Source organism: Anarrhichthys ocellatus, unplaced genomic scaffold (genome assembly GCF_004355925.1).
Source record: "Anarrhichthys ocellatus isolate YVR2014 unplaced genomic scaffold, GSC_Weel_1.0 scaffold23, whole genome shotgun sequence".
Classification (NCBI taxonomy): Eukaryota; Metazoa; Chordata; class Actinopteri; order Perciformes; family Anarhichadidae; genus Anarrhichthys; species Anarrhichthys ocellatus.
This window is the reverse complement of record NW_022280053.1, coordinates 6325704-6338731: the sequence shown is the minus strand read 5'-3', so window position 1 is coordinate 6338731 and position 13028 is coordinate 6325704. Positions and strand designations below refer to the sequence as shown.

The following is a 13028-nucleotide window of genomic DNA, read 5'->3' as shown; positions in this document are numbered from 1 at the left end:
GGGGGGGGGGGGGGGGGGGGGGGGGGGGGGGGGGGGGGGGGGGGGGTCACAGGAGCACATGCCTGTTCTGCAGCAGGTACTGGGCATTCTGGATCTGGTCCTGTGTTCCTGTGATGGTGATGATGCGGTCCTCAGAGCCCTCTAGTGGTTCATCAATCTTGATAGATGCGCCAGACTCATGGCGGATCTGCTTGATCCTCTGGCCGCCCTTACCGATGATGGAGCCAGCCAGCTGTGGAACAACCACACGGGACAATTGAAAATAGAGTGAAAAGTGTCATTCCTTACTGCAAAGAGTCTAGTTTTGGGGTCTTTTTGAGAGTGAATAGATGTCTTACTTACATCTTTTGGGATGGTGACTTGTGTTGTGATGACTGGGCCTCCAATATCACTGTATGAGCCTCTACCACCTTAAATCAGAGGTGAGATAGTAAATTAGTCTTTGACTAAAACATGCAACAGGAGGAAACAATCCCTTTAGGTGAGGAAACAAGACACTGGGACAAGAGTAATCCATCCCCACTCACCAGACTGAAAGTGCTCCCAGGAAGAATTGTTGTCTTTGAACGCATTGGAAAGGCAACAAGAAAGTGAAAAATGAAAATACACCACAGGGACAAAGACGAGAGATAGTGTGATAGTAAACAAGAAAATACAGCAAATGGCCAAGACAAATAGGTTCTCCCTCTGTGCGCTCTAACGAATATGTTGAAGGACATAAATTAAGATAATTCAATGTTGTAAATGCTCGGGTGTGGTGATGTGTCATAACCTGCACCAACATAAGCCATCAGGCAACCAGACAGGTTCTAATCTGAGCATTACGGTTCATTCCCCAATGAACTTGTATAATGTGGGTTTAAACAAATGTCATGACGCCACGTTTTTGTTCATGCAACGATATGTTTCAGCATTGAGGTCATAATCAGCATTATATTCAGAGGCATTTCTGATATGCTGCTCACCTAATGTATGAAAATAGGGAGCAGATAATATGATTTAATATAAAGTGTATATTAACTATGACCTCAGTTATAAACATGTAGTTGAGTTTACACAATGACAATGTCACCGAACCCGTAACATTATGAGCGTTGTAAAGATATCTATCTTTACAACGCTCATAATGTTACGGGTGTGGCAGGGTTGTTGCATTGGACTGCAGTATATCGTACAAGTGTTCCTAATAAAGTGGACACGGAGTGTAAAAGACAGTCTACTGTATGTGGTTGCCTCTACATAACATGTCTGTATTGAATGGTGGCTGAAACTACAATAATAAGTCCCACGTTAAAAATTGATTTAAAAAAATAATAATATCAACACTCACCATATCCACCTCCACTCTGCATTTCAGGATTGATTGGAAGAAGAAAAAGGGAAACATAAAACAGTTTTAATGACGCAATGAGGACAGTATACTATCAGAACCTAAGTTTTCAGAAATAATAATAAATCATAAACATTCTACGTTATATTAGTCGGTACTGGGTGGGATCACAGGCTGATTTGACAGCATGAAGCAGTCCCTGCAGTTATCTGTGACATTCATGCTTCAAATATCTTAATACACTTCGTCTGAAAACTACATTAGTGGATTCAAATCTGAGGCCTGCAGGCCACTGAAACAATCTGAGGTAACCACCCTGAGACGATGAGTGTTTCTGGATTCATTCATTATTATTATGAATTCATTAATCACCACGGCAGTGGAAGGTTACACCTGTTCCACAATAATGTAATGGTGATAATGTGGCATCGGCTTAGACACACCTTTTAAGTGCTCAGCATCATGAAACCGACATGTGGACACTCCCAAAGGGAGACACACTTTTATTGTCATCAGCAGTTGGACCTGCAGGTCAGGTCCAACATGTACGATCTGTTGGTAAGGTGGACACCACCTGCAGCAGTTCAGAACCGCAGAGGTAAACGTGTTGGGGTGCCATCTACAGGCAAGGACAGGAAACGCTTCTGCAATTTTGACACGTGTGACGCTTGCAGGCGATGAGCGTGAGGACGGACTCTCTTTCCTTTTTACTAGCCAACAATAGAGATCGCCAAGAATGGCTTCCAGCACCTTGTTGAACCAATGCAACAAGGAATTTAGGAGTAAATTCAGGCAAACGAGGGTCACGCCCAGTATTACAAAGGTGTACCTAATAAAGTGGCCACTAAGTGTATTTCTGCTGATTATGAGAGGACAACAGAGTTCACACAGCTCTCAGGCTTCTGGTTAGTTTGGAGCGTGAATATTTTTTTTAACGACATTGGGTGAAAGCAGATGCCATAAGAAAATATTTAAAGTATTAAAACGTATTTGAACTTAAGCTTTTTTTAATGCAAATGGATCGAGAAACTATCTGGAATATTACTTTTTATAGATATGGTTTATGATAGTGAACCATGATAATCTAACCAAAGAATTCATTGCTCATATTTAGGACATACTATACTAGTTTGCCTTAACTTCTTAAAGCCATTGGCTCTTCAGATTGTTGATAGAGTGGTGGAAATGCTAACGTGTTTAAGTTATGTGAGCATCTAAACACTAACAGTAAACTGCATGTTGTATTTATTAAGCTTTAGATGAGTAAAAGCTTATTATCTATTATCAAAGGACATCTTATCATATTCAAGTATTTTTTTCCTCTCTTACTGTTGAAATTCATTTGCATTTTGATATGAACGATGTTCTGGATCGCATCATGTTTGTTCTTGAATCTCAATAATTAACTGACATCTATTGGCGTCTATTTGATCAAATGTATTATTTGCCTTATTATTGAAGCTATTTGCTTGCAGCGAACACCTGAAAGAAGAAGCCCGTTCAGGGATTGCTTTTGGGTTTCTCAGCTCGGGTTCATTTGCTAGCCCGCTGGATCTCCGGACTACGTACTCGGCTGCTCTGTGGTAACCACGGAGATGACTGTTGCCAGGCAACAACAGGCCTATATCAGTGTGCACACACGGTGAAACAGCAGCACAGTGTCCGTGCACCTCCGTGCTTGTACTACAATCGGAAAAAAAGGAATTCCAATCACATTATTATCTGAAACACAATTCACCAAACGCACAGCTGGGACGCTGCAAAACACACCGCCGGGCGTTACATCGGCACTCACCATGCTGTCGTAACGGTCTCCTCCTCGGCCTCTTCTGTCACTGAAGACAAAAAGCCGTGCATTAGTATGGTTTCTCTCCTCTACAGGACACTTGACTCTGAAAGTATCTCGCAGGTCAGAGCTGTTGGGATTGGTATTTAGAAAAGCTGTGAGTGTGAAAGGACATACAGACTCTACAGATGACCTGTGACCTGACTCAGAATCAGGGCCGGTGGGGTTGACATTCTGCTACTGAGCAACTTACACCGATATCTGTCGCTCTGCTTTTGAGAGAACATTGAATTATTGACAATGCTGCTCCGTATTCACCTTGGTCTGTCGTCCATGCCGCCATGATAGCTGCCATGTGAGAACCTGTCTCCCCTGCAAACAATGACAGAGATAGATATAATTGTCTAACTGTATCTAAACAATTGAGTATCTAAGGGTGCTTTCACACATGTAGTTTGGTTCATTTGGTCCGGACCAAGGGAAAAAATGATCGGTTGTTGCCTTTTAGTTCTGATCTGGTTCATGTTCACAGAGATGTTTTACAAATCACCCAAAAGCTGTGAGCATGAAGTCAAATGGACTGACAGGTAAAGCCTTGATCGGACAGTTTTGGCGACTGTGTCACAAAGAGCTCAAGGAAAAATAACTGACTATGAGCAATATCTGTCATGACAAATAAAGGAAGAAAAAAGCATTTTGTGCCTTAATATTACAGGATGACTGTTACTGTGTGGTCACTACGAACCAAACCACTCGAGGAAAACGCCCCAGAGTTCATGTTAATGAACCAAACAGGTTAAAGGTGTGAAAGTATCCACGGTTAGTGGGGTCTCCTCCTCACCCTCCTCTTGGCGGTGGTGGTGGGGGAAGAGGCAGGTTACGCGCTCGGCTTCCCCCTCGTCCACCTCTGCTCAGCGGTGGCGGGGGGCCGCGGCGGGGGCTTATGTCGTCATAGTCCCTCCTGGAGGGGGGCATGGGTCTGTTTCCACGAACAGGGGGCAAGCGCTCAAAGCCGCCACGCACACGGATGGGGAAGCCGCCGATCGGTCGTCTGCCTCTCTCCTCAAACAACACGGTGAAACCGCCGTAGTCGTACGTCTCGTCGTAGAAATTGGGGTCATAAGGCTGGGCCCGACCTTTGATTGGCGCCTGAAAAATGAGAGAACGTTAAAGACGGCTCTGTTCTGAAATAACTGTCGCTGTAAAACAAACAATTTGGCTACTTCTCACAAACTATACATCAAGTTTAAATAATGGACTTCAGCCTCTAAGCCTTTTAACTGTCCTTACATCTGCAACACATGACTATATAAAGTATGTTGAGGCTTTTAGCAGATCTCAGAGATGTAAACTCACCTCTGACACCAGCTCCAGGATAACTTTTATACATTCAACGACGCGTTCTGGCTTTCCTCCCACCAAGACGACTCTGTCAGTGGAGTGTGGACAGCACTCCTGGAACAGCTTGATGGTGGTCTGAGTGTTCTAGTGCATGGAAACACGAAAGTGTCAAGACGTATATGTAGAAAATACAATTCATGTCAGATAGATAGCAATAGAATACTCAAACAATTCTGATATTAACAGCTGTTGGTGCAGAGCAGCAGTGGCGAGGCGTCTGCTAATCTGGACTCTGTCCTACCTCTCTCAGCTCCTTTATCTTGGCACCTTTTACCCCGATGATGCCCCCTGCCAAGCTCTGATGGATCAGCAGGCGAAGCTCTGAGTCAAAATCAATCCCACTGTAATGCTGGTACTACAGAAACACAAAGCGGGATCAGTGGTGTCAGTAGGGCCCGAAACTCTTCCCAAAGCTGACGCACAAAGCTTTTCTGCAATTAGACACTCTAATTTCTGCAAATACTGTACATACCCACCGACGTTATGTATGTATGCATGACTCCTACGTGACCAATAACACTGATTCTGATAAAAGCATAAATGTTTTTCTGGAACACAATAGCAATCTTTAGTTTCACTCTCTTGAAATAATGCAATTTAAAACTGAACTGATACAAGCATATAATCCATGTAGTCTTGTTTTAAAAGATCGGTCCAGAAACATTTCAGATATTAAAAAGTAGTAAAATAAGACCGTTTAAAAACAACATGTTTTTAAAGCAGCACGAGGTAACCGACGCAAAATAATTGGCACTCAAATAGCTGTTGCAGTCTCAAAAATCATCACATGGCAAAAGAAACTCAATGAATCATGACGGCATTTGCCGAACACAGAACAATTGGAGGAGAACAACCTCAAAAGCACCACTGATTTACACAGTCTAGACAAAATCACTTTGAGTTTCACAAAGGTGGTAGTTATGGCAGAGCCGCCACTTTGGAAAATATATTCAAGGCAAACGACCATGAGGCACACAAAATCTGGAGCAATAAACATGCGCTACCTTTCACTTTGATGTATGGACACATCTTAAGCAATGTGTGCCAACTTCTCAATACGATAGTGGATCAATATTAGAATGGGTTGCCAATGAGTCTCGACAAAGTAACGGGTTCCTGGTTGGGTTAGGGCAGTTTGGTTGTTTTGGGCATCCAGGTCATCTGCAGCAAGTCAATCTGAAGCCTGCAGAGTTAACTTCCATGTTCACAAGATAGCAGTGTTCTTCTTCACTGCCTTCGTTGTTGCATTGTCAGGTTGAAATAGTGCAAAACCAAAAGGACGGATGTGACTTGTGCCGCTCGTGTGTCCTTGTGCTTTACAGGAAAACCTTACGGCTCATGCAGAACTCCATCATAAAGTGAGCTTCAAATTCTGCCTAATGCTACCCCCCCCGATTCTATTAATTCCGAAAGGCAATGTCATCAATCATCCTGGTCTGCCCTCTGTTCGTGTACACTTAATTAACAAGGTAATTAACACGGTGGCTTACCTCCTCTAGAGTTGGTATGATTTTCAGCAGAATGTCTCCAATGGTGTCGATGCTGGCGTTCACACTCAGGATCCTGTCAGCAACCATTGTGGCCAAAAGGAAGCAAGGCGTTACAAAGGGGGACGAGAAGTAGAAAACAAAGCAAAACCAGGTTTTAAAGAAATACATGAAGCAGTCAAGCAAACGGTAACGGACAAACTACAAAGAAGAGAAATTAAGACTGCTGCACACTACACACAATTACAACTTTTCCCTTACACTAGACATGCACTCAATCTAATATTATTTTCTAAGTAAGAGAAGCCTTGGGAGGATGGGCAGCTTCAGAACGGCTGAAATTAAAGTGAGACTGGCCACACAGAGTTGGGGGGGGGGGGGATGTGAAAGAGAGACAGATCTTCTATGACCATCCCACCACCAGCAAGTTGGGGAGAGGGAACGTAACAAACTCAAACATAAGCTTGCCATGACAATTGCGCCACCAGCACACCTTCTCATCGTGACCAGGGGATGTGGAGGAGGGGGGAGGAGGGGTGGGGCTCGGGGCTGAAGGTGAGGAGACGAGGTGGGCAGTAGAGAGGAGTAACAGAGCAGAGGGGGTTGAGGTGGGGAAGGAAATGCGAGTGGTTACCAACTACTTAGTGGTACAGGACAGGAGCAGGGGTGAGGGGTTGGGGGAGGGTTATGAAAGGTTTGGCAGGCAGCTCTGATCCGATGTGGCCCGAAAGAAAGTTAACAGAAGGGATGCAGCACAATGAAATAAAGACACGACATTGATGAGTGACAAGAGTGGGGGGGGGGGGGCCTCCAAACAAGCCAGGGCTCTTCCAGAGGTAAGGGCAGGGGTGGCTGAAAACAGTGGGGGAGGGAGGGGGAGGTCGGAGGTAAGGGGGGCCAGGTGGGCCACAGAAAACAGAGAGAGAAAAAGATGTCTGCTTTCCAACAGGTTTCATGGTAAAAAATTAAACATCACAGCAAGGAACAACAACATCCAACAGCTGCGTCGCTACTACTTAGTTGGTTTGTCAGCGATTCACCGCACGGACAATAAACTGTAAGGACAAAACGTCCAACTGAATGGAGATGCTGAAAATGGACATAAATAATCAAAAAGGAACAATACACGTGTCTTACAAGTGGAGCGGGGGGGGGGGGGGGTGTTTGAGGGGAGGGGGGTATACGGTCATGTATATAGAAATGTTAAAATGAAACAGAAGGCAGGATATCAAAGACATGTGTTTCACTGTTCTAATCAGGCAGTGAGGCAATAACTGGTGGGACATACCGCTCTGGGCCACTGCTGTCTGGGACTGATACACTGGCATTGAACTGCATGGACCGAGGTGGTGGTGGTGGTTGTGGTGGTGGTTGTGGTGGAGGAGGTTGGCATTGGGCGGGGGGCATTCAATCACAAGATGTCAAGTTAGGTGCCCATTTAAGGAGGGGCGCGGTTTATGGGCGGGGCCAACCGGGAGTGTCAGGTGGGCAGGTGGGCGGGCGTTCAGGGGCGGGCGGAGGTTGGGCCAACGTCAAGGTGAGCAACGCAGGAGGGGCATGTTGATCCAGTACATGGGCAACGGAGGAAGGTGGCCAAAAATAAAAACAAAAAAGTAAAAGGAGAAGGGAAGAGGGGGAGAAGGAATACATTTTTAATTGAATACAGGCTATACTTTGTCCCAAGAGTGAAATGAGAGACTTGAAACTGTGGTGAATGAAGAAGAACAGGAAGTGACCTGGACAAAGATAAGTATAAAACACAGTCTGGAGATCCCCGTCCCTGAGACTATATCCACTCAGGCTTTCAACACTGTGAGGGGAACCGGAATCAGGTCGAGAGTCACAAAAATCCAACAGATCTGTCTAACGACTCCTTTCTTCTCGGTCCACATGAGACAACTTTCACCGTTATAGAAAACTTGGACTAACAGTGCATGTCAATTCTTTAAACTGCTGGAGAAAAAAATCTGGGATTGTTTCTGTGGGAATCCAATGAATAGGGCGTTTGAACGAATTGAAATGTACGTCTGGATCCTTTTAATTTTATTAGCCAAATAAACTTGCTCCTCAGCTGCAGAACCGTTAGCCGCATTTCATCCATTTACTCACGTCTGTGCGTAAAGCTTTTATGTTCTTGCCTCCCTTTCCGATAACAGCACCAGCATTCTGTGAAGGAAAAGAAGGTTTTCCTTAGAAATAATAATAATAAACGCTTTGAGCAATCGGGGAAAAAAAACTGCGGTGTGACTTAACAACTAATACGGGTTTTTACTTTGCTCTGTAGCAGCACACGCAGCTCCACCATCTCATCTGTGTTGCGAGAACGTTTGAAGGCGTGCTCTTCGTCCATGTCCTCAGCCGGGCGTTTACCTGAACGGGAAGAAGAAAATCCAGGTAAAAACGTAGCCAGGTCGTCATTCTGGATGAGGTATCCATCAGGAACAGACGTCATAACTTGAACGCAACTCAGTACAATTGACAATTCGAACTTTGGCACCTCAGTGTGGCAGTATAAAAGACAGCAATGCTTGATTATTCCTGATTCAGGACTATTAATATTAAGAAGAAAAATGCCAGAGGGAACCAAATTATCATTACCAGCCACAAACACTTAATAGAAGTGACAAAAATATAAATACATGGCGAGTGCTGGGTCTACACAGCATGTTCCACCCGGAGAATGGGTTTCATTCAACAGCCAACTGTATCCTGGAATACGTCCAGCACCACCACGGACCCTTCCTGGATTAGAAGACGGGCAGATCTGCTCAGGGCCCACTGAACAGCAGTCTCTTGGACAGGAGAGTCCCTCAACCATCTGACACGTCCACATGCTATATAGTGTCAGCCAGAAATGTTCAGTTTTTTTTACTTTTTTTCCTCCCTTGAGTGAACTAATTAGCAGATACATCTACACACTGTATTTCAAGCTGGGTGTAACACTTCACGGGCTCAGTTCGTTTTCTGCTTAACGCATTAGTCTGGTCGTGCAGTTTACATCGTGGTCACGAATGGCTGATCGGAACGAAGATGTGTGGGGTCTCACCATTAGCGTCAGTGTTGCCGAATGCGGTATCTTCGTCCTGATGTTCGGGTTTCCCCTCCATTGTCTTGCACCTGCAGTGGAATGCAAACAGGCTCCTCTCCCTGGATCTGAAAAAAAAAAATAATAATAATAATAATACAGGATTAATACAATCAGCCTGGCTACATACGACACATCCATCTAATCAAATATTCTGATTAGAGCTGCAATTGGAGATTCGTTTTATCATCAGTTAATCTGCCAATCATTTTCTGAAGTAATGCATTAATGATTCGGCCTATAATACATCAGAAATGTCTTTGAATGTCTTCTTTTGTCCAATCAACAGTCTAAAAGACAAATATTATATCCACATAGTCAGTCTACTACCACATAAAATGATAAAAAGCAGCAAATCTTTACAAATTAAAAGATGGAATGAGAGAATGTTTGGCAACGTCCTTAAATGGCTGAAAAATAAATCTATAATCAAAGTAGTTCCAGATTATTGGTCTGCAGCTCTAATTCTAATAAATAATAATTCTAATAACTGACATTTTAAGGCAAGTGTGCATGCAGCTGCATGCATGTTGTCTGGGTAGTTCAGCATCATAACAGTCAGGGCTGTCATCTACACCATCCAGGACTGAACACTTTAAATATAGTCTCAAACTAGCCTGCATGGTCTCTACTTAACGCGTGCAGTCCACCTCCACTCACCGCCCACTGTGTCTAGTTAAACACTGCTCAGGCAGGTTGCACTTCTGCAGCCATCCCTTACTGTACTGAGGCCTTGCTACATTACAGGGAGACACTGGTCAACGCCTACACAGCTAAGGAATTAGCAGCAACCTTTTTTTTTAACTAGCATGAGGTTTTTTTAAAGAGCATTTACAGCTAACCCTGCCCCATGAAAACACGTTGCGTTACTGCTAATTGCAGATGCAAACAGGAGTTACCTTAGCTGCTTTGCTAAGTTGACATTACTTTGCTAAGCTAACAGCTCTGCTAAGCTAGAAGATATAGCTACGTTATCCTCGTAGTTAAATGTCAGCGGTGAAATCAAATTACATGAACCGTAGTTGACAAAACAGGCTAAATGACGCAACGTTGCACGCTAACGCCACATAACAGTGAGAAAAACAAACCTGCAGCAAAGCCACGTTCACTGCGGTCCTCCAACGGTCTCCTCGCCCAGGAACGTGTGCACGTTTTCAGCATGAGAAGAGAAGACGACTGTGGATGAGCTCGATTCGTCGACACTCACCCGGTGTTTGTTGCTTACTTCTGTCAAGTCAGCGCGGGCGGGCGGGGCTTAGACACATTACACTCACAAAGGGGAATTGACGTAACCGTGTGGTCACCCAGAACAATTTATCAAACTCTCCGTTAGGTTTGGGGTATTATTGTCTCAAGTTGAGGCTCGCAGGCAGCACCTTCTCTCAACCCCGCCCCCTCGGCAGACACCCCCATCTACTAACACCACTGCGTGACTATGAATGTTTATTTATATATATATTATTAAATCTAATGAGATTTAGAGTACAGCACAGAGTACTAAATTAGATTCTTCATTTACACATTGTCCTTATTTGGGACCATCTCATCCACTTCTCAAAGTACTTCTAGACATGTTGGTTAGTCCTAAAATGTCATGCTTATTTATGTATTTATTTATTTACCAGGGACAGTGCACATTAATTAACATTTCAGTTTTCACCCCAATGTGCCAGAGTTAGCTAGAGAGCTCCTTGTTTTGTCTGTAGTATCTGGGCAGGTTATTAAAATTTAGTGGCCTAATATCAGTACAATGCTTTAACTTGTGAAAGAATGGGTGAAAATATAAGTGTGGGTCAGCAATGACAATTGATTCCCATTGTGTTTGCTATAGTTGGGTACAAAAACACCCAGTTGAAACACAAACAATCAGTTGATTAATTAATTAGCCGATCAACGGAGGATTAATCTATTGTAATTACACTATTTTCATCATCAGTGATTTTTCCAGCAAAATGGGGATTTGCTGCTGTGGGTGTTCTACTGTGCTTACTTGTGCTTAACCATGATGCATAAACCACTGCCGCACTAGCCTCATGTGCAGAAGCCCCCAAGAAAATGATTATTATTATTATTATTTGTCAAAGGACAGGAGGCATAGCACTCCTCATTTATGCTGCTAAGGTTGGCTACTGTGTTCTAATAGAAACAAAATGATGACGTAACATTATAGAACAATTATATGTACTTGTTTTGCAGTTCATATCTTATTTATACAGTGTACAATATTAATTAAAAAAGCATTCACTTCAGCAAAAGCAAGTTGAAATGGATTAATTTGTACTCCTTGTGGTACACATGGAGACAGTTCAAGACATCCTCATCAGTGACTAAAGATGAGGCCTTTTCACAGTTATGTGTGAAGTTGAAACTCCAGAAATGCAACAAAAAAACTGAAGAAAATTATCAAAATTACTCGGAAGTCCAACCTAAGCACCTGCACAAACTCATTCAACCTGTTCTCACTATGGCACTCCAGGGCAAGAGTCCAGACCGGTCCTCACCTTAAAGCGGTAAAGATTAGCCTGCATATTTATCCAGGAAGTGTCCAATCATGGTGCAAAGGTGATTCATGCAGTCTTATTCTCAAAGCCTTCTCACCACCCTTGGTGGCCTTAGCTTAAAGATACTATGTGAAATGGTTAACGACAGCTCCCTGTCGTCAAATGCAATCAACACAGAATTGTTCAAACAATCTCAATTCAGCCCCTTTTTTATTTTCTCTATTGCTGTTCAACTCACAACCTCATTCGATTCTGAAGAATAATGCTAAAAGTAAGAATGCAAAAGTAAAAAAAAGAAAATCTCCAAAATAGGTATAGCAGCATCTCTCTGAGAGGATTGAGAGCAAACAAGAGGATCCCCATCATTCGCTGAACCCATCTCATTCCGTGCCAGCTGTTAAGCCAGAGGACTATAGGCTCCTTAAGCCAGCCAGACCTTGGGGTTGAGAGAGTTCTGCATGGTGGCAGCGTTGTCCTCAGATGGAAAAACTCTGTTCAATCTTCAGAATGAAAATCACAGTCAGAACGACGCAGCGTCTCCCAGCAATCGATGGCGACTCCCTACTTCTCTAAAGTCGAGGGTTCTTGACCCCATGGACGTCCTCCACAGATCTCCAGTAAGTAGGAGGCCGACCGGGTGGAGCTACAGCTGATGACCCATACTAACACAATACACGATCACCATCCCCACTTCTGGTAAGTTCTGTGCTTCAGGTCATGACCCCGAGACAACCTGGGTCATGAACTGATGTTTTGCTGATCCGTTAATCAAACCGTCTATTTCAATTCTGATACTTCCTATTTCATAAGCTGCCTGTGTCCGCTCGGCCTTCTCGGTACTTTCCAATAGTTCTTTCCTTTCCATATTCACTCATTACACACTTTCGTTAGGAATTGCATTTCTTCTATGTTGACTTTTGTAATAATTAAATTCTTATTCTTAATCCTTTCTTCATAACAAATCATTAATACTTCAACCACTAAACACTTGATTCTTCACATTCAATTTGTTATCGGGATAAATCACACATTAATGATTGTTATCACACTTATTTCTTACCTAGGTTTAGCATTTTTAATCTCTTTTTCTATCTAACCTCCATCTCCTCTTACTGTTCTCCTGGTGTGGTTCCTCCCTGTCACTGGGTCTTGATTCTCCCTGATTACACATGTGATGACAGGTCAGGTATTAGAGACATGCAGGTCAAATAATCAACCACCTGCTCTGGTTCTTCTTCCTCTCTTTTCTGGGCCTTCAGTAGTAGAATGAGCTTATTGTGGTTCTTCTTCTTTTGGGGTCGTTTCTTTCTGGGCTTTGCTCATATTTCTGTAACTTAACAGGACTATCATCTGGCCTTCTCCTCTTATGGCTGTGAGGCCTCTTAAATCTATCATCAATGTCCGTGTTTGAGTTATTTTCACAGTCACCATTTCATCC

General features: G+C 43.5%; 1 protein-coding gene across 2 annotated transcripts in view; it reads right to left on the bottom strand.

Moving 5' to 3' along the window:
- Positions 1-10429, bottom strand: part of hnrpkl (heterogeneous nuclear ribonucleoprotein K, like) — a 12302-nt gene extending 1873 nt beyond the window's left edge. Inside the window, exons 1-15 of one of the 2 annotated variants that reach the window (XM_031859962.1) lie at positions 10178-10429; positions 9051-9157; positions 8277-8374; positions 8114-8170; positions 7293-7336; positions 6008-6080; positions 4759-4872; positions 4473-4601; positions 3958-4265; positions 3435-3488; positions 3126-3165; positions 1331-1346; positions 528-560; positions 343-410; positions 63-232 (exon numbers count right to left, since the gene is read on the bottom strand). In XM_031859962.1, the coding sequence (XP_031715822.1) occupies positions 63-232; positions 343-410; positions 528-560; positions 1331-1346; positions 3126-3165; positions 3435-3488; positions 3958-4265; positions 4473-4601; positions 4759-4872; positions 6008-6080; positions 7293-7336; positions 8114-8170; positions 8277-8374; positions 9051-9111 (1265 nt within the window). In that variant the 5' untranslated portion in view covers positions 9112-9157; positions 10178-10429. The remainder of the gene's footprint in view (positions 1-62; positions 233-342; positions 411-527; positions 561-1330; positions 1347-3125; positions 3166-3434; positions 3489-3957; positions 4266-4472; positions 4602-4758; positions 4873-6007; positions 6081-7292; positions 7337-8113; positions 8171-8276; positions 8375-9050; positions 9158-10177) is intronic. The other variant, XM_031859964.1, reaches the window with a different exon arrangement.
- Between the last annotated feature and the right edge of the window lie 2599 nt (positions 10430-13028).